The sequence below is a fragment of the Accipiter gentilis genome, chromosome 7 (assembly GCF_929443795.1).
Source record: "Accipiter gentilis chromosome 7, bAccGen1.1, whole genome shotgun sequence".
Lineage (NCBI taxonomy): Eukaryota > Metazoa > Chordata > Aves > Accipitriformes > Accipitridae > Astur > Astur gentilis.
In genome coordinates this window covers 32,565,291-32,585,830 of record NC_064886.1, presented here as the reverse complement: position 1 = coordinate 32,585,830, position 20,540 = coordinate 32,565,291, and the positions used below count along the sequence as shown (strand labels likewise).

Below are 20,540 nucleotides of genomic sequence, written 5' to 3'. Positions count from 1 at the left end.
ATGACTGGCTCTATGTAAAGGGCTGTGACCAGGAATGTAGAAACACATGCACAGTCCTGTTTCCTGCTTTGACTTCTGTTACCACACTAGAAAGTTAGGCTTGCTGTGACACTGCCAGGTGAGTCTGAGATGTGATGGGTGGCAGCTACTGCAGTCCACTTGCACCTTTCCTCAGACTCCCTCTCTCCATTCCTTTCCAGTGATGTCAGAGCTGCTCTGTAGGAACCTTGTCCTCTTTCCTTTACCCCATCTCTGTCCATTATCTCCTTTTTCCCCATGGCAAAGGCCTGTCATATTTATATAGGCAAAATTAAATTTTCCTTAAAACTATAAGATGCTTTGAGCTGGCTTGGCTGTTTTGTGGTTTGGGGTTTTTAGTTTGGGTTTTTTTCCCCCCTAAATATCTAGTTTTAAGGAGATTACCTGTGTAGCCACACAGGGTATATGCAACTCTGTCAGTGTTACCCCTATTCCCTTCCCCTTATACCTTGCCTCCAAAACAACTCTCTTTAACCATTTGATTAGCTGCAGCCAAACTCATGAGAAGGATTTTGGTTTTAAAACCAAACCAAACCACAACAAAAAAAACCTTGCTGGTGTCCTGAAGAGGATATGGCAAAGTGGAAGAAGTGCCTTACTTTCCATCAAAAAGAACATGGAGGTTCTGTCTAGAACTTTTTACTTTCTGGGAAGATAATGCACTAGGAAACTGTTTCTACTACTGTTTTATCTCAAATCGCATCACATGTGGATAGCTTAGTTCAGTGTATTCCATAGTACATTGCCAGAGCAAACTGTACCTGTACTCCTGGGTGGTGTGAGTGCTCTTGGACCGTCAGCCTCCTGCCTTGACCTCCTTTGTGCAGAGTTCCACATTCTTTCGCTATTACTGGCAGCAACCTGTGAATCAGCTATGCATGTCCTGCATGTCCATCCAGATTCTGTCTCCAATCTTTGTTCCTTATGAAAGTCTGTGGTCAGCAGAAAATAATGACAAAAATAATGATAAGAGCAAAGAACAATTTGTTTTAGAAGTAGAGCAAAGCATTTAGACAGGAAGGACTTTTCAACAGACCAATAGTAATTAAAGCAGGTCTGTCCTTGTGTGCTGCTTTGCTTATACAAGATGCTTCTCCTACCTCTGGGAGAGTGATTCTTCAAGCCTGCCATGGTTCTGTGGATCACTTGGCCTCTCAGACCTCTTCCTGTTGGTTTTTTTTTTTTGTTTTTTTTGTTACTTTTGAATTCTTGTGGAAAAACAGGTCTCTTTTTCAAGCTGTTCCCCCCTTCTTTTTTTTTTCTTTTCTTTTTTCATTACAGCACCCCACCCCACTTAACCAGCAAGTTTTCACAAAGTAAATATCCCCAAAACATGTCAATATACAGAACTCAGGATATTTATAAAGTAGTAGTCATCCAGTGACAGTATCCAACACTTGTGTGGTGATCTATTAGTAGGGCTATGCCTGCCCTGTTTGTGTTTTTTTTTTGGTGTGGTTTGTTTTTTTGTTTGTTTGGTTTTTTTGGGGGGGGGGTAGGAGCAGTGCAAGGAAGAGATACCTAGCAAGTTCTTTCTACTATATCTTTCCTGTCTTGGTTTGCTGCTTTGTAACACCTTAGACTGTAACTTTGCAAATTCCCTAATCAGTCAGGAAGTTGCAATAAATGATAAGAAAAAGCCATAGTTCATTTTCCAAGGTTACCCCTTCTGTAGCTCTCCAAACATCTGCTGGTACAACACTAAGCATCCGGTCTTCAATTTGGTTGTTTTGGATAGCAGTCCTTTGTGCTACGTAGAGGCAGAGCAGTAGGACAGCTAGCTTAATGAATCTTTAGATTCTGATCAGTTTAATGGAGATGCATATTTTCTTTTCCCTTTCTTAAAGCTTTGGTTCCATCTGTGAGGCTAGATACTTATCATATAGACGAAGCTGATGATTCAAAAAGAAAGACAGTATATATTAGTCCTTCCTGTCAGGGGGAAAGGCTAAAAACAGAAAACGAGCAGTTCTATAAATGAAGCACCAGGCTGAAAATGATGATAGGTATGGTAACCAGCTCATGAATCAGCACTTTCCTAATTACTCTCTCTCCTTCCCCTCCTTAGCTTTTGGGGTTTCTTCTGCAGGGCTTCCCCCTCCAATGTCTCAGTTTGCCAACCTGCTATGCTTGTGCTTCCACTGGCATTCAGCTCATGTGGCTCTTTTTAGTCATTAGTAGCCAGGCAACCGTCAACATTAGCATTGACACAGGAATATTTATTTGCCTATTTGTTCTCTTTCCACTTGCCTGGTGGGACCGAAACAATGTTGTGATGATTCATGCTCCCTGTCATGCCATATCCACTCATTATATACAAATTCATAAAAACTAAAACTGAAAGTAGGCCTTCATGTGAAACTAAGAATCATCTGCAACTTGGTTAGTCAAGAGACAGACATCTCTGATGAATTACTAATTTTCATTTTGCTTAGTAAGTGGTGTGACAAAATGGAATATTGTATAGAAAATACGTATTTGGAATTTAATACAATAATTAGTTCTAAAACTTTATATTAATCTTTGGGGCCAGGAACTTAGAACTGTAAAATACTTGTTCATGGCACAAGTAGACTAGGCTCTGGAAGACCAGATCTTCCTGCTTTTTTTTTTTTTGTTTTTTAACTCGTATGAAACTTCTACTATTGAAAGACTTGCAGTATATAGCTAAAATTTCAAACTGAACTAATGGGAACATGCAAAGAGAAACTTTAATTATAGTAGTGGAAGAAGGTAAGGAAATAAACATAATAATTTAGCAGGACTTAGGATCAGTTCTAGACATACTGGTGTGAATCATGCTGTTTACTACAATTGCTGTTACAGCCAAAGAAGTTATGTGCGTAAGTTAAATTGCATACACGTTTAAATATCTGGAGGATATGGCCATTTGTGTACAATACTGGGCTTGACAAGCAGCACAGGTTGTACTGGCTGGAAAGGAATGCTTTATTTTAAGCAAGAAGGCACACCTAGTTTCAACTCTGTGTCACCTTCAGTCTGTGGCTCATCTTAAGAGTTAAAACCACTACTTCATAAATCATATTTATGTTAATTTGAAATGCTTACTGCAATTACTCATTGTTTGGCAAATAGTCATTATTTTTGTGTCCATCTCAAATGGATTTCTGATACTAAAAAATACTTCTGTCTTGAAGAAAGAACTTCCTGGCATTCAAATTAAATACAACTGCTTCTTTATTTGGGAACCATACTTTTGACAGCTATCTTCCCTCTGTAGTAGGTAATTTCTCAAGGCCTAGAGCCTAAACTTGGAAAATCACAGAGATACTGTCTATAACCCTTAGACTGGGGGATTTTAAGGCTCCTTCTGATGGGAGGTAAGCACTGGTGTCTTATACAGAAGCAAGATGCTGTCTATCCATAGCTAAACTGGAGTACCTGACTGCAGGCTTGCCTAGCTGCTGTCTCTGGTAGAATAAAATCTCCCCAAAATCCCACGTGAGTCCTGAACTGTCAGTCATCTGCTTCCTAGCTCTGCTTGAGCTCCTGCTGTTGAGCTGGCTGTGCCTGGTCTGACAGTGTCACACTGAGATACCACAGGCATTCATAATACAAGTGTTTGCCAAATAAGTGTGTGTGGGATAATGTTTATAAACTTAAAAATAAACCCCAGTGGGATGTCCTGCCACCAAAGCTCAGGCATTAGTTCTAACAAGAGATGAGCAGCAATCCCATTGGAATCTGTCAGCTCACCCCATTAATTAGTTAAAGGATTGTGATCAAACATGCAGGCCCTGTACAGGCCAGCCTTCATCAGGAGGTGCATGTTTATTTGTCTAATATCAGTGTCTGTTTCTTTCAAGATGTTACCTGACTAGGTACATAAATAACACATGGAAAGAATCTGTAACTCTTGTATAGGTCTTGCCTCTGACAATGATACATTAAAAACATATCAGCTTCCTGATTCTACAGTTCAACAATGCTGTTCAACCAAGCAGGAAGAAATAAAGTAACTAGCTAACTGAACATCAGGTTTTAAAAAGCTTTTATTGGTTCAGGAGCTAAGGATAATAATATTTTAGCACTTTAAACACTGCTTTATGAAGTGCAGCTATGCTCTGAGGGGGGAAAAAAGGCTCTAAAACAGATAGCTGAGTTTATTATTTGAATTTTCTCCACAGCAAAGTTACTCGATTTACTTGTGTGTCCCCCCCCCCCCCCCCCCCCCCCCCCCAAATGCATGCAGTGAAAGCTTAAATCATACTCCATTCTTGGTCATTTTTGCAGCTTCCTAGTGATAACCATTCTTTTGTTGCTATTTAATAATTTTACTGATAGTGTATAAGCCAGGGTAAAATCCAGTTTACTCTCCAAGTTGTCTCGGCTCAGCAAAGAAATAAACAGTAATTAAATGAAGCATCTAGCATCCTGTTGACAAGCAATGAAACAGTAGGTGTGGAAACCGCTGGGAAGTTTGGCTGCCAGATATTGTAATGAACTGAACATTAACATTCTTGGGATTGTCCAAATGTGAACCAAGTACAAATGCTGTCTGGGGGAGCGATCTTCTACATGGAAGAAACCAAAATTAAACACTTCTTGGACCTGACTGCAAAATAATTTTTTAGTATGCAAAACTTATGCTTTACATAAGGGGGAATCTTCCCCAGATTCTTTATTTCCTATGTTTTTTTGCAGATGCTGGTTATTTTCACTGTCCTCTATGCAGACTTCTACCCATAAGTTTTCTGGCAGCCTGATTACATAAAGAGTTCAAGCCTGCAAATGAACACAAACTAGCTGAGTGTCCCTACCCCTTGTACAGGAGATGTAAAAAGCAATGTTTTCCAAAAGGTAAAATACAATTCTTTATACGCCTTGACAAGTAAATGGGAGATATATGCTTGCAGCAGGTGAGCCTATCCTGAAAACAGACTCCTCTATCTACAAGAAGCCTTTCATCAAGAAGACAGCACTTCCAGGCACACTGGAGGTGATACGGATGCCTCGGTCTGTCAGTGCCTTGTCCTCTTAGGCCCCAGGCCTGTTTTTGCATTAAAGCTTCATACAGAGATTAGTGGCTGGTCCTGAAATACAGGGAAACATCTCTGCCACTTTTTCTCTTTGCACAGAGTTTAAGATCATTGCAGTTTTGCACTCATCGTTCAATGGGAGCTTGTTTGATTTCTGGGCTGGAGCTCGATCAAAGGTCCACTGAAATAAACACACCACATCTACTGAGTTTAATGGGCTTGGGAATCAGGCATTTGATCTTCCTGAAAAATTTCTCAGAAGTAGAGCTGTAAAGAAGTATTTGAATGATGTCACAAAACTTGTTTGGCACACAGGAAGGACAAGGAGTTCTGGAAAGAAGCTGCAGCTTTACAGAGAAAATGGAGATAAGGGCAAAGGCAAGGATGTGTTTAGGAAGGATGCTTGAACTAAGTGGGCAAGAAAGAAGTTGGAAGAAAGCATCACAGACCTATACAGGGATATAGAGATGACAGTCCCAAGATGAGAATCAAGTATTCAAACTGAATGGAGAAAGCAAGAGGAAATAATTTGGCAAGGTTCAAATGAAAAATGGCATGGATAGAATGGAAGGAGAGAAGACTTTGAATACCAGTAGTAGAGAAAGATTATACAACACAAAGTGAAGAAAAAGCAAAATTGGAAAAACAGTGGCAGCCCAGAAAAAGAAACAGGCTAAGAGCAGAAAGCAACTTGTGGGTACAAGACCACATTGTACCTTTAGGTGTGCCTTGCTTATGTCTCTGCATGTAAACCTGTAAAGGAGTGTAAAGTGTTTAGTAGTTAAAGGGCTGTTAATCTGAGATGAATGAATGAATGAGTTTGCTACGTGTCCATGTCCTTTCCAGTAAGAAGTTCATCTTCTGTGTATTGTGCTTGCTGCCAGTGCTTTCTCAATGAAGAGAGTGTATACTGCACACCCAAGTTTTGGGCTTCTGCTGTAATTGGTATTTCAATACAGAAACATTTCTGCAATAAGAATAATTTAATGTGGCATGTTTTTTCAAGTTATCTGGCAAACAGTGCTTCTGAAGATGTTTGCACAAGCTTCCTGTCATTTCACCTATTTATTACAAACTTTTCAAACTAGAGATTTAAAATTAACAATATTGGGCTAAGTGCTTTCTCAGTTGAACTAGTGTAATCTGGATTGATCGGCTCGTTTCTCCATTGTCAAGTCAATTTGCTTTCACTTGTGAACCTAAATAAGAACTGAACTTCAAGTAGATGATTAGAACCTCATGTTCTATTTAAATAGTTGCTTTTGTTGTGCTGGTACTTCATTGCTTGACCACTTATAATTAGAGTTTGTTGAGAGACTTTTAAATGCTATTATATCAAAACCAAATTTTTCTAATCAAAAGGAAGAGGGAGAGGTACAAAATCATGCATAATTTAGTGGCTGGAGTACTTGAGGGAAGACTTGTATCAGACAGATCTGAGCCCCCTTCTTGTGTAAGGCATGATCCAGTAGGACCCTGATAACCTTTGTAATGATACCCAGCAAGGCCACTCAAAAGGACATGCTTTAATTAACTGTAAGCCTTAAAACAGAGTGGTCTTACTTGCTTCAGAGTCAGTAGTTAAGGCTGCAGGGATGTGCTGGTTGGCTATAAATGAGTATTAATATTCAAAGACATTTGATACTTCAAAAAAAGGTGGGGGCAGGGGCAAAGAATAAAAAAGTGGAAGTGCAACTTCTAACCTTTTTTAAAAAGGTGATAAGATTGTGTTTCCCCCCCCCCCCCCCCCCAAAAAAAAAAGACAAACATGCAGTCCTATTCATCCATAACAGTTTTTCCTTGTAAGTGCTCACCACAATACAATGGCTCAGTCCTGCTCAAGCACAGGTTGCAGTAGTTTGAGTCCTGTGCTTGTGTAAGGTATGCATGTACACAGGAGCATTTTTGTGAATTCTGGATTCCATGCTTTACTTTTTAAGGGCTTAATCTGATGAGTATCTGAAGGTATAATCATCATCTTACCCTGTCAAGCTCTATTATTCCATATCCAATCTTATCCTATCTCATATTCCATTTCCTGTCTTACTTGATACTGAGCTATCAATATATAATCTGTTTTTGGCCAACAGGTAACAAGAAAAACTGATGGACTGATTAATCATTGCATCTGGCACTGTGAACATACACAGATGAAAATATTTATTCATGTTTTACCTTTTTAGTGCAGTATGCAAAGGTGCTGTTGGGTTAGGGCAGGGTAGACTTAAAGATCCAAGAGCATTTCCTGGGTGTGAAGAAGAGCTGTACAGATAAGCAGTATTGTGCCAAAAATAAGCTTGAGATGTAAAGAGAGGAACCTAGGGAAGGAGGGGTAGGAATTGTACTGAAGGTCTCGGTGCTAGAAGGAACAAGAGCAGAGATCCTTAGAAGGGTTCTTAAAACTGTGAGCAGTGGTGCCACCAAAGCCTGTTTTTGACAGAATTGTATTTCAAGGCTGCATATATCCCAATGTGGAACTGGAGATGTTTTGCAAAGGTTAAGCAGAAGCTTTGATAGGAGTTACTGCCTTGCTGGATACTGTTTTTATGGAACCTGTAGAAACTCAATAACACTCTGTCAAATTTGGTTATAATTGGAAAACAGCTTTAAAAGATTTTTAGGGGAGAGCAGACTGGCTCACACATGTACATAAGCTTTAAAACAAATATTTTCTGCCTGGATTTTAATGTCAGATACTTTGGTCATGGTGTCTCTTTCTCTTTTAATGACCAGGTTTGAGGAAAGAAACACTGTCAGTCATTCATCATTGATGTCAATGTAGTTAATTTGTATTTATACAGAACTCATGCCATTAAAGTTCATTCAAATTCAGTGTTACTCCCTTTTCAGTCTCTTCCAACAGCAACAAAAAAACTTTTTTCCTTAATTCTAGGGATGTAATCCTCTTGCTGAGACTGGTCGAAGCAAACTGCAAAACCAAAGAGCTGTCCTAAACCAACAGATCTTAAGAGCAGTAAGAATGAGAGCTGGTGCTGAAAATCTTCTAAGGTATGTATCATGACTTACTAGTTCTCTTGCCTAGGCAACAAATTATTAAAAAAAAAAAAAAAAAAAAATTTAAAAAGTCTCTTAGCTATTGCTTTTTCCCAGTCTGCCTAACTGCTCCCCTAATATGCTGCATAAATTACTGCTGGATGCTCTGTGAATCTCCCTGAAGTTTTTTTTAATGCTGTAGCTCTATAGAGTCATTACCTGCTATAAAGTGCACTTTCAAAGCTGCTATGCTGTAGCAAACAAGCTGGATGTTAGACTAGCTTATGTTGCTCTGTTTGATCAGCTTTATTGCTAGTAATAATGACAAGTGAACCTTGCTGAATATTATAATGAGTCCTTTTTACACCTTAAAGGTATTGTTGCTATGCTGATCCTTTAGATCTGTGCTCCACAGAGGAAAGGACCGTCAGTTGCCTTATTTATTCCATGTAGTAGTGATACAGGAGTAGCAGGGTACTGCACGTCTAATTTGAGCTGGGTTACAGTTGCCACCAAATTCTCCCACGGTTTGAAGTAACTGGAAGAGACTTTACCCTTTATCTATTATATTTTGTCATTTATTTTTTTTTTTAAGACGGTTTCTTACGTGGCTGTCCCCATAGGAATAGCCTTATGTTGACTGTGTCTTGAGGCTATTATATCCTGTGATTAACTGCTTAGCAAACAGTCCTGTAGCTTTCTAACAATCCATCCCTCTGTTACACGGAAGAACTGAGAATTTCCCCAATACTCATCTGCAATAGTCTGCTACAGTATCTGTTTCTCTGCAACTGGAGCAACAACGGATCTCTAAGAACAAAAACCTGGTCAATATACTTCCCTTGGAGAAGTGAAAATGCTTGGATAAATTAATGTTTTTTACACTTGCCATTAATTGATGGGTTGCTCTTTGCCTGTCACCTGCCTTTATCTCCACTCTTGGCAAGAGAGTTGGTAGTTTTAGCCTCTGTGACTGACTTAATTTTGCTTTGTTTCCTGGTAATTGACTTAAGGAGTAAGTCTTGGGGTCTTTTGCTACCTTCTGTACACATAGAAAAATTCTTATATCTGCTTTTGAAACTGAACACTGTTCATCGAGTAGATGTTTCTGCATGCCAACTCAGGAGTGTTTTGGAAAGGCTAAAGAGATGAGTAATATCTAATGTGAACACTGGCTACTCTAACATTCAACCTAAAGACGTCCTAAAGTTTGGCTCCTGATACCAATATTAGCTGCTGAAATACTGAAGTTGTGACTGACAAGAGTGGGAACTAAGTCTATTTGAAGAGTAGACGATCAGACTTCTTTCTAAGTTATTAAAAATCTAGAATGAATTTATACCTGTTAGTCTATTACAACTTGCTAGTTCTTTGAAAGAAGTAATTTTAAAAGTAAACCGACCAGTAAACAGTTCAGATGACTAGATGTATTTATGGTCTCCTAAGGAAAAACATAAATAAACAAGCTTTATGTTTTCAGATTCTGTTTGCATTTCATCAAGTTCTAAAAGAAGCAAACCAATTGCTGTCCACAAGGAGCCTCCTGCAATAGGACTTGAGAAAAAAACTGGAAACGCGTGTTTCTTTACTTTTGGCTGAAAGTAAACGCTAGGCTTGAAACAAATGATCCATATAGTGCAAAGACTTTTGTTTTTACAAATTCTGAAAGTCACCCTCTCCTTGTTTTCTTTTGTTCTGGAAGTTCTGAGTTAAAACTGAATTCAGAGTAGAGTTATATGGATCTCAAGGATATCACATTGCCCCTGTTGCTGTCTTTTGCTGTTTGTCATTTACAAAGTATGTCTACAGTGCAAAAACATGAAAAGTTAATCAAATTAACTCTAAATTGCATGGAAGTTGAGAGCTATATAGCTGTATTATAGAAGTTCACCTGGATAGAACATTGGGGTTTCTGAAAAAGATATTAGAATCCCTTTTGTGGAGGATGGTAAGCTAGACCAAACATGGAGCCTTAGCAACATGGCAATTAAATTACTGCTAGCATCGAAGTTAGCCCAGTTATCTATGTAGTGCTGCCTTTACCAAGGAAGATCCACTCTACCCTATATTTGTGTCCAGTTTGGCTTATGCAGGCAGCAGATGTTAACATTGCTTAATTTAAGCAATCTCAGGTATTCAATAAAGTACAGCATAGAAGATTCGCATATAATGCATATATATATAATATGAAGTACAAGCTTAGAGTTTAAGCCTTGGAATAACTAGTTCTTCACCAAGGTGCTCCATAAAACTGGAGGATTATTCCAAGTGGAGCCTAGATGTATGAGGGGGTTGTTCATAAATATTGATGAAGGTGAATTTTATCTTAAAGGTAAATGCAAGATGCTGCAAACTTAAAATAAGTTTGTCATTGTCTAATGATTTGGACTCTCTAATGCAGGGGTACAATATCTTAATATCTTAAGTCTGGATATGGATCAAGGCCTTTTATCTTAAACTCATACCTATGATTATAGATAACAGTTTAAGTGTCTTAAAAACAGTAATACTGTATGGAGAATTAGGTTAGAAATAGTGATATAATATCCTGAAATAAACAAATAAAAAATCACAGAGAAATGCTCTGGGGGGCTAAATACTAACATCCACTGTGCTAGCAGTTCAAAATGTTGTCATGTAAATATATAAATGGCAAAGGAAACAAGCAAACAAAAAAATCCTATTTGCATCTAACAAAATTATAGAAAAAATTGTATTGTATTAAAAATAAATATATATAGAAAAGTGTATTGTACTAAAAAAAGTCTATCTGTATATTTGGTTGCAAAACACTTTGTAGTAACAGTTTTATGGGAAAGTTGTTTTCTTTTATTCTTAAGATCAGAACTCTCAACAGATTATGATTGTATTTGTAAAGTAGGGAAGTCTCTCTTGAAAAAATATCTCCTGACTCCCCCTACCTCCACCCTCATATCTTCTTCTAGGAAAAGATCATATAATCAAAAAATAGGATGGTGATTCTTTTTAAGATGCTTTAGTTTTGTTGATTAATGTATCTGAAAATAAGCTTGACCTTAATCACGCAAAAAAATGTAGCACGTAGCAAACCTCCTATGTGTCTGTGTGCTGTTATCTGGAAACTATCCCAGGCTCTCCCTTGACAGAAAAACCTAATAAATTCTGAAACATAAGGTCTTGTATCATCTCTTAAGGAGGTAAAAAAAAAAAATCTTAAAAATGCCAAGAATGCTAGCAATGGGGTCAACCAAGCTTATGTACAAAACCTTTTCCTCAGCAACAAAAAAATTTATGTCTCTTTCTTTCTGCAGAGCAACCAACAACAACAAAGTACGAGAGCAGGTACTACTGGAACTGAGTTTTGTAAACTCAGACCTGCAGATCTTAAAGGAGGAGTTGGAAGGACTTAATATATCAGTAGAAGTTTATCAAAATACAGAGTAAGTATAAGTTACTCAGTTACTAACAGGTCTTCTGTTTACCCTTGGAAACAAAATTGTTTCTAGGTGAATGTGAATGCTGGACAGTAATTACGTGAAAGAACAGAGAGCTTGATAGGAAGAGAACATATTTGATGATAGATTTGTTGACTAAGGGTTAGTCTGCATATTTGTCTTTCACTTGGGAAAGGTATGTACTGCTAATCCTTAGATAAGGGGTTCCTTTGTGGAGGAGAGTATTGCGAGAATTGAAAGCTCTTGGGGCTGTATGGGGAGACACATGGCACTGAGCAGAATTTCCAGTACTAGAATGGCTAGCTGGTTCAGTGCATTCTGGAGTGAGCAAACCTAGTGATACAGCATCTGTTCTCAAATGCAGTGCATACAACAGTCCTCTCTTTAGCTGGAGAATAGAACTACAACACTGATTTGGAGTTCAAAGCAGACTTGAGGTAATTTTTAAGGTGTGCACTTCAGTGATAGAAATCCATAAATTAGCTGGCTAAACTAGAAATTTTTAGTATATTAAGTTGGATTTTTTCCAAGATATTTTCCCAACTTTAAAGAGCACACTAAACTTCAAATTGTAATGCACCCCTCAAAGATAAATCTTCAAAGTTAAAGATTATTCATTGCCTGAACACTGCAATGATTTCTGTATCGGTTAGATGGCTTGTTGCTCCTAAAACTAAATGTTTACTATTTGATTAATGTGAGCAGCTCAAGACACAAATTGAAGCACTTCATATGAGGGGGGTATAATTTTGGGTCCCTCTTAGCACTATTCTCAGTTAGGTGTTAACTTTCAGGTAGACTACAAGGAATTCTTAATGTAGAGGGACTAAGCGCCTTTCCAGTAGGGTATCTTTCAACTGAATGGTGACCTGATGCAAAATATCTACGTTTCATTTTTCTCAAAAAGAAACTTATGCTAAAGTTCCTGCTCTTCATCCCCATGGCAAACTTTGACAACTATTTGATGTGAAAATGTTCTCTGTTCAAGATCTTACCAGTCTTTGTAGATGCATGTAAGCATAGAGAGCAGTATGAAAGTTATGGCTGTGGGAATGAGAGCAAGACTCCAGAAGTACTATTCCTTCTTCTAGCTAAAGAATATTTGAAATATTTGGATTCTCAGTGAAGGGCGAGCAGTAGGTCAGGCCCCAAGGCAGGCAGAAGCCTTGCAGCTGGACAGTAGCATGCTTTTAATTCTCTCCTGATCCTACTTCACCAATCAGTTTTGAATGGTGTTTTACCTTTCTGATGCTGCTTGTTGTAAGCTCTAAATGTTTTTTATGTTCCATTAGCTAAAATAGCTCATTCCCTCTGTAACTGCTCTCCAGCCTTTAATAGCAAATAGCTATTAATAGTTGTTCTCCGAATCTATTGTGCATGTAGTCGTCAACATAAGGTCACACCCACATTACTGGGTTACACCGTATTGTGTTACACCATCTAAAGGGTTGGCCTTCCCAGTGCTTGCACATATCTCAGCTGGATTGAGAAGCATGATGCTATTTCTACTCAGTTCTGGAAATCCAGCATCACCTCCCTCACTGTTCAATGCCCCCATGATGTTTACTCCATGGGCATGGCACCTTAGAAACGTAAAAAAATAGGAATTCATTTCCTTTGAATGACAAATGCTGGTGTCTATAGGGACTGTGGGTGGTACTAGAATTCACTAAATCAGTAAGTTAGGAATTCTTTTGCGTGTGTCTCACTTCCTTTTGGGGGAAAAAGTCTTGATATAATCTGTTGTAAAAATGTTGCGGTTTCTTCTAAAAGCCTCATCAGAAATCAGATCATTTGCACTACCTGCAGGCGTGTTCTGGCTCTGTATCCTGTTTGTCCTTTTCAAGTTAGCAGAGCCACTTTCTGGATTGTGCCAACCAGTTTAAGGACTCTTCCTCTGCTGAGGAAGCTGCATTCCTACTCCCACCTTCCTGAGATGGAATTTTCACCAGTAAGAAGGTGATTTTGCTGGCTTTGCTGATGAGACCATAAATGAATCACACCTGTGGGATTTTGTAGTTGGTGATGGGACTCTCTAAACAATGGCTAGACAGTCAATCAGTTGTTTTCAGGAAAAATTAAAATATTAGATAAACCTTGTAATTGCCTATTACCTTATAATTGGGTAATATGCTTAGTGGAAGAGCAATATGTGTAGCTTTTGAGGGATGAATAGTGCTCTTGAGCTAATAGGACTATTATGAATTAGTGTTGTTTACTAATATGATCCAGGTTTAAGTCCATGATACAGATGTGTATTCTCTTGAGGATCATATTTTTTTTTAAGTCACAGTTCTCATCCTTATTGCCCTTTGGTATTTTAGAGGTTGACTTGTTTAGAGGTTAACACCTAGCGTTGTCTAGAAACTAAGTAGTTCTCAGACTTCCTACTCCTTAGACCTTTCATTGTTAAAGTTGGTGGTATTTTAGAGGTTGACTTGTTTAGAGGTTAACACCTAGCGTTGTCTAGAAACTAAGTAGTTCTCAGACTTCCTACTCCTTAGACCTTTCATTGTTAAAGTTGGTATACTTTGGCCCTTCTTTTCCCTATGTTAGACACATGTCACTTCTACATATGAAACCATTGGTAGCATATAAGATACTGATGATAACTATTTATAATTACCATAGCTCTTACCGTGGTAGATCTCCTAGCAGCTGTGGAGCCATTTTCTGTCCATATATAACTTGTGCAGGTGTTTAAAGGTTGAGATAAATTGCAGTAAACCAGCCTTTGAGAGTTTCCTTTTCCTTCCTTGAAGGAAAAATAGGCTCAAATGAAAACAAACAAACAAACAAAAACACCAAACACAGGCAAACAGCTTTCTTCACTTTCTTCTTGAGGAGTCACAGGTATTAAACAGACTTTCTTGGGCAGGAAGGAACTGTTATAAACTGTGTACCTTTTACCTGAACACCCATCAGCACACAAACTTCCTGTCATCAAATGAAACAAAGGTAATAATCTTATCAACAGACAAACAGAAAAGAAATACCTTTGAGTATTTTTTTAATTTTTTTTTTTTCATAGAGAGACTTTCAGCATTCCCTTGGTACCTCTTGGCCTGAAGGAAACCAAAGAAGTAGACTTTACACTCCCCCTCAAGGTAAAGTTCAGAATGAATAGTTGAGAGAAATAACTTCCATTTCAGTTTTGTACATAAATTACTTCTGCTTGCTTCTTTAAACAAATTATTTTTTATTTGTCCTAAAACTGAGATCACAATGTGTTAAAAATTAACCACCAATTATTTGGGTCGTTTCTCATATCTAACCAGGACAAGCAGTCGGGAGATGTTATAAGAAATCCCACTTTGGAGACAATAGGGTTAAACCAAAGATAATAAAAATCCTTTCTGCAGTTTTTTGGTTCCAAGTGTGCAAGGAAGTAGTAATTTTACTCAGCATAACGCAGTGATACTCCGACTTGCACTAACTAAGCTAGCTCAGTTGGGAAGCAGTGTTGAAGCATTAAAACTGCTTGTTTGTTGACTAATATACTTTGCTGGCTATTTGAGCCACCTTCTGTATATTTTGGACTACTGCGTATTGTGCAATGTAGATTTTATCTCACGGTAAACCATCTTATATCACTGTAGCATTTGTCTTTGTCTTTGCTTTTACTTCTGTAGCTTAATCTCCATGGTCAGATTATGGTACAAATTTATGTCATTGCAGCTTTGTTAATTTAAGCGGAATTGCCCTAATATCGCTGACAAGAATTTGGCAGTCTCTTTCTGATAACAAGTTTTTATGGTCACTTGTCGGTTTAAAACCCAATGAAGTTGATGTAATAGGTGTTTGGTTCCTTTACATTAGGCTGAAATATCTTGTCTCCGATACCAAATCAAATTATTAGTTCTATTGTCTTTTTGTAGTCTCATTGCTATATGTTACTGTACTATTGACTGGAAGGGAGTAGATGCCATGCAAATCACAACTGAATCAACTTTGTACTGTTTGCAGGTGCAGAAAAAAAAATAGCTTAGGTTAATTTTAGATACTCCAAATTATTTACTTTTTTCTTTTAAGGATTTTATTCTGGAACATTATAGTGAAGACAGTTCTGAGTATGAAGACGAAATAGCAGATCTCATGGATCTCAGACAAGTAAGTTCAAGTATGGCATACCATGAGGTCTTTAATCTACAGTTGTAAATGATAACATTTGTATGGAATCAGAATATGCCACTATTACTTATAACTTACCATATTCTTATTGACTTAATTTCTGAGATATGGAACATTAATCTCCTTTGTCCAAGAGCTTTACAATCTGAGTAAAGAACAAGTGAAGAAAAGGATAAAGTTATGCTAAGTGATTGAGTTATTGACACAACTTTGTAAATCTTGTAAATTTAAGATTTGTCTTACTTACTTTTTTTACTTTAAAGTATTTTAAATCTAGCAGGAAGAGTGTTGAAGTGAATTCATCTGGCAAAACATTGTAGTGGAATGGTGGTTATTTCTAACTATTGTTTGTTTCCTGCATTATACTAGAAACAACTTTCTTTGTAGCTTTCATAAAATAGCTACAATCTTCATTTAATTAACTCTGAGACTTGCCAAACACATCCTCTTTGCTTCCTTTAAGGTTATGTGCTACTTCTGTGCAGCTGAAAAACTCTTATTTGGAATGCATCCATATGGCCTTAAGCTTACTGTTCTGATTCCACACATTTCTATGATATGCAGAAGTCCAAAGGAAGCAGAGCTTTATCCTTGGTGTTTCAGTATTCATCCTGTAATTCAACAGAATACACTTTATTTTAATCTATTGTATTTTAAGGCCTGCCGCACTCCTAGCCGAGATGAAGCTGGCATTGAGATGTTGATAAGCTATTTCCTTCAACTTGGTTATGTAGAAAACAGATTTTTCCCACCCACCAGGCACATGGGAATTTTATTTACATGGTAAGTGTGTAGTTCATGTTTGTGTGTCTCTCTCCCCTCTCCGCCCTCCCCCCCCCCCCCTATTTTTTCCCCCAGACTACTGTTAATCATTAACTGTCTTCTGTTTACTTTGGAGCACATCAGTGTGTTTATCCTTCCAGCACACCAGTCCCTGCAGTGTGTGTTGTCAGTTTTTTTGTGGTTTTTTTTTGTTTTTTTTTTTTTTAGTGTTAAGAGTAAACCTGAATACAATATACCCTTTTTGTGCTTAAAGTGAAGCAGTTGGCTAGTTTATGATTTGGGCTACAGGTTAGCACCAGGGAATAAGAGAGAAAATAATCTTCATTTTGGACAACTGCAGATGTTTCCTGGACTCTGAACTTTGGTGCACGAAGCAGATGGGGAACAGGTCAGACCTTAATTCCCCGCCTTCAATTTGTTAAGAAGAGCACTTGGGCCAGAAGAGAGGAGGATTGACTTGATTTATTATAGTGGAGTGTTTACTACATCTACGAGCGAAGTTTGACTCTGAATTCAGAATTCTTATTTTTATGATGGAAAAAAAAATGACTACCATGCAGCCAAGAGGAACTGTTAAATTTCTAGTCATAACTGCAAGAAGAAAGTTTACAATACAAGCTGTAGAGGATCTGGCCATGCCAGTAGTTGATCTCTGGCAACATCTAAGTATAGCAGCACACATGGATACTTTCCCAGTATACTCTCAGCCTCTGTGATGTTTTATAGATGCTTTTGATTTAGATATAATATGCTTAAGGAGGCACTGCTTTAAAACCTGCTGAAAACTAAGCCTTAAATAAAGCCATTCTCTGGCTTGCAGCACTTAAGATTGTCGTCGTAGTACGTAATGGTATTTCTATTCACCTTCATTTCCACTGTAGCAGAACAATTTTTAAGAATTCCACTGTTCTTTTGGAAAAACAGAATGAAAATATCTGTTGTTTCAATGGACTCTGCTAATCTTAACTCTTTTTCTAATATTTGTTTCCCAAGGTATGATTCTTTCACAGGTGTCCCAGTGTGTCAACAAAATCTGTTGCTTGAAAAAGCTAGTATTTTATTCAACACTGGAGCCCTCTACACCCAGATTGGAACAAGATGCAATCGTCAGACCCAGGCTGGACTTGAAAATGCTGTTGATGCTTTTCAGAAAGCTGCAGGTACAGATTTAAAAATATTGGGAAGGTCTTCATGCAAATGTTCCTAATCTCATCCTGACATCCTGCAAAGAGCTGAGATGAAGCTTTAATTCAAAATCTGGAACTGTAGTCTGAACATGCAGATAAAGACATTGAATACTGTGGTTAATGATTAATGAACTGCAGTTCAAAGGTCCGAGTAATAGCCCTAGTGTTAACTGCTTCATTGTTAATTCCTTGTTTCACCAACATAGCTGCTTTTACCTCAGTGATATTACATTTGTGTAAAACCTGTACAAGAAACAGTGCAGTGGGTTGATACAGGGCTTAAAACCTACTTGGTCTCTTCAAAATTAATCTTACTGTGTTCTCTGGTGAAATTTCCAATTCATTGGAAGTTGACTACGTATTTTCCTATTTTCCATAGATTCTGAAGGCAAACAGGTTGAAAATAATCAATCTCTGTCCCAAGTGAAGAAAAATACAAATTCTAATAAAGGGAATCATATCCCTTGAACTAACATCTTACAGAAGCCTTTGGTCTGGTTTTTTTTCAAGTAGATTTTCTGATTTCTTGTAAATGTCTTTAAGCATTACGTGTAGCACAGATGACATGACCTATGTAATTAATATGTACCCTAAGATTTATTTCTGCGCTAAAAATCTGTGGCTATTGGTTTCCACTGTATGGGTAGCTTTATCAGCCACAAACTGTGGATCGCGGAGTTGGATTGTCATAAACCCCCTCTTTTGAATACACAGCTGTCAAAAAAATTTATAGTATTTCTTCATGCATTTATTAAATTGTTTTTCAGCCTTTGTATTTAATCTAAAAGAAACTTCAATACTGGAGAAATTCCTCCATTTTGCTGCTGCTCCTTTCATTTTGCAAATAAAAAAATCACTGCTTTTCACTTCAGTGTATTTGCAGAACAGAATTAATTCACAAATTGAAATGCATCATTTGCTACCACAGTACCTTTGCAGGGCCCCAGAGCAATGCGCTCAGGGGGCATTTCATTGTACCTGTGCATGGCTCTGTGACGCTGGTCATTATGTTGGTAGTGACATGATATAGAGGCTGTATTAACCGTTTCTCTGTGCTGAATGGAAAATGTTGCGCAGTATCTTCAACAAAGCTCTCAGTCTGTATATGCTTACCACATAAGCAGAAGTATGTTGAGAATTAAAAAAATTTCACCCCCATTCTGTACTTTCAGTTGCTTTCGGTAGGGTACTCCATCAGTACTTGGGATGTGCCTGGCAAGTTTGGGGCTTTTTTTTGGTGCAGAAAGGCAGAGATGGCTATAATTCTAACTTGTGTAAGGGCATATCAATAAGTTAAAAGATACAAGTGTCATACAGGCAACTAAAAATCTCAGAAACTGGTAGTAGGGAAATACAGTGCAACATGGCTAGAACTGAATGTAGTGGCAAGAAGTAAGATTACAGAAGCTGGGTCACTTAAAAAGCAGAGGTCTTATCATCACACTATTGTAGTATTATCAGCAATTAGCAGGCTAGTAGAACTCACTAAACCAGTTGGATGACGTGCATGCTGAAGGTTACACTTCCATCTGTGAAACTGTTACTTAATATTTGCACTACAGTTAGTGTTTGTTTTTAATTTGATAAATGATAGAAATGATTAATATGTTGGTGGAACCAAATGTCTAGAGCAGAATCTAATTTTACCCTATTAAATATACTGTTCTAATTTACTTACAGGCATGGAACTGAGCTTTCATTGGGACACATAATGCACTTAGCTGCATCTGAAAAGGAGATTCATAATTAAGTTATATGTTTGTGTTTTTTCCTTCCATCCAAGGGTTCTACTGTCTCCTTAAATGCATAGATTTCTTTTTCTTGTCCTATGTATAAGCCCTATCCTACCACTCCCGTATACAAGTCACATTCAGTTTAGCATGGCTTTATGGTCAATTATAAGAACTGTTATAAGCAAATGTGAATGTATTGCCCTTAAAACTTGAAGCTTCTGTTGCTCCTCTGAATTGTAATTTTGAGAACTGTGCCTGGAGATGTATGATGGTAATGCAAAACAAAACCTGTAGGTCAGTTTAATTTCATGTGTACTAAGAATCCCTTCAGATTGCTGCAGTGCAATACTTGTACGTGCTAGAGTTAAGTTCACTTGTTTCTCTTTGTAATGCTGACAAAACCATTTTGTAATTTCAGGAGTCCTAAGCTACTTAAAGGAGACCTTTACTCACACACCAAGTTATGATATGAGCCCAGCTATGCTGAATGTACTAGTAAAAATGATGCTTGCACAAGCTCAAGAGTGTGTTTTTGAGCAGATTGGTCTTCCTGGAATACGCAATGAGTTCTTCACACTAGTGAAAATGACACAGGAAGTTGCCAAGGTAAACTATGAGACTTAAAACTTAGTCTTTAAAATAACTGTTTCCACTGCTGTGTTACTAGCTACAGCCTCTAGTAATATTAACAGAATTTATTAAACCTAAACGTTAACAACATTACTGAAAACCAAAAGTACCAAAGGACAGCTCACAAGCTACAGTAAGAATCACAACCTTTCAGAAGATTAAAGCTGTGAATAGCTGCAAGGTTTTTTACAATCTATTTATCATATTGCTCTTTCAAGCAGTACAGATGTTGTCCACAGAACAAAATACAAAAGGATAGGGTTGTCTGTGTAGTTCTGTTAAGTATTGAACACAATCTGTCTGTTGGACAGCTGGAGATCATGCAAACCTAAAAAGCTTAAGTCCAAAAGAATAACTAAATTGTAACTGCAGGAAGGACCCTGATAAGCAGAGTCAGATTGGTAGCTGCACAGCCGTCTTGGGACTTGCCTGAAAAATGGGGAGGCAGGCTGTGACCCAGAAGGTAGTGTTCATACTTCACTGAGGTTGTTGACATAAAAAATTGGGTATGTCAGCAAGATACAAATATGCTTTCTGAGCCGTTTCAGAGTAGGAGATACATAATTGGGTCCATACTAGATAAATGGGCAAAGCCTTTCCTACCAACCC

The 20,540-nt window shown here is 37.8% G+C and overlaps 1 protein-coding gene across 1 annotated transcript in view; it reads left to right on the top strand.

Annotated features, from left to right (window-relative positions):
- RHPN2 (rhophilin Rho GTPase binding protein 2) overlaps window positions 1–20,540 on the top strand; it is a 30,706-nt gene that overhangs the window by 2,941 nt on the left and 7,225 nt on the right. Inside the window, exons 2-8 of the mRNA XM_049804678.1 lie at window positions 7,933–8,048; window positions 11,324–11,452; window positions 14,499–14,574; window positions 15,500–15,577; window positions 16,257–16,381; window positions 17,375–17,541; window positions 19,720–19,907. Of these exons, the coding sequence (XP_049660635.1) occupies window positions 7,933–8,048; window positions 11,324–11,452; window positions 14,499–14,574; window positions 15,500–15,577; window positions 16,257–16,381; window positions 17,375–17,541; window positions 19,720–19,907 (879 nt within the window). The remainder of the gene's footprint in view (window positions 1–7,932; window positions 8,049–11,323; window positions 11,453–14,498; window positions 14,575–15,499; window positions 15,578–16,256; window positions 16,382–17,374; window positions 17,542–19,719; window positions 19,908–20,540) is intronic.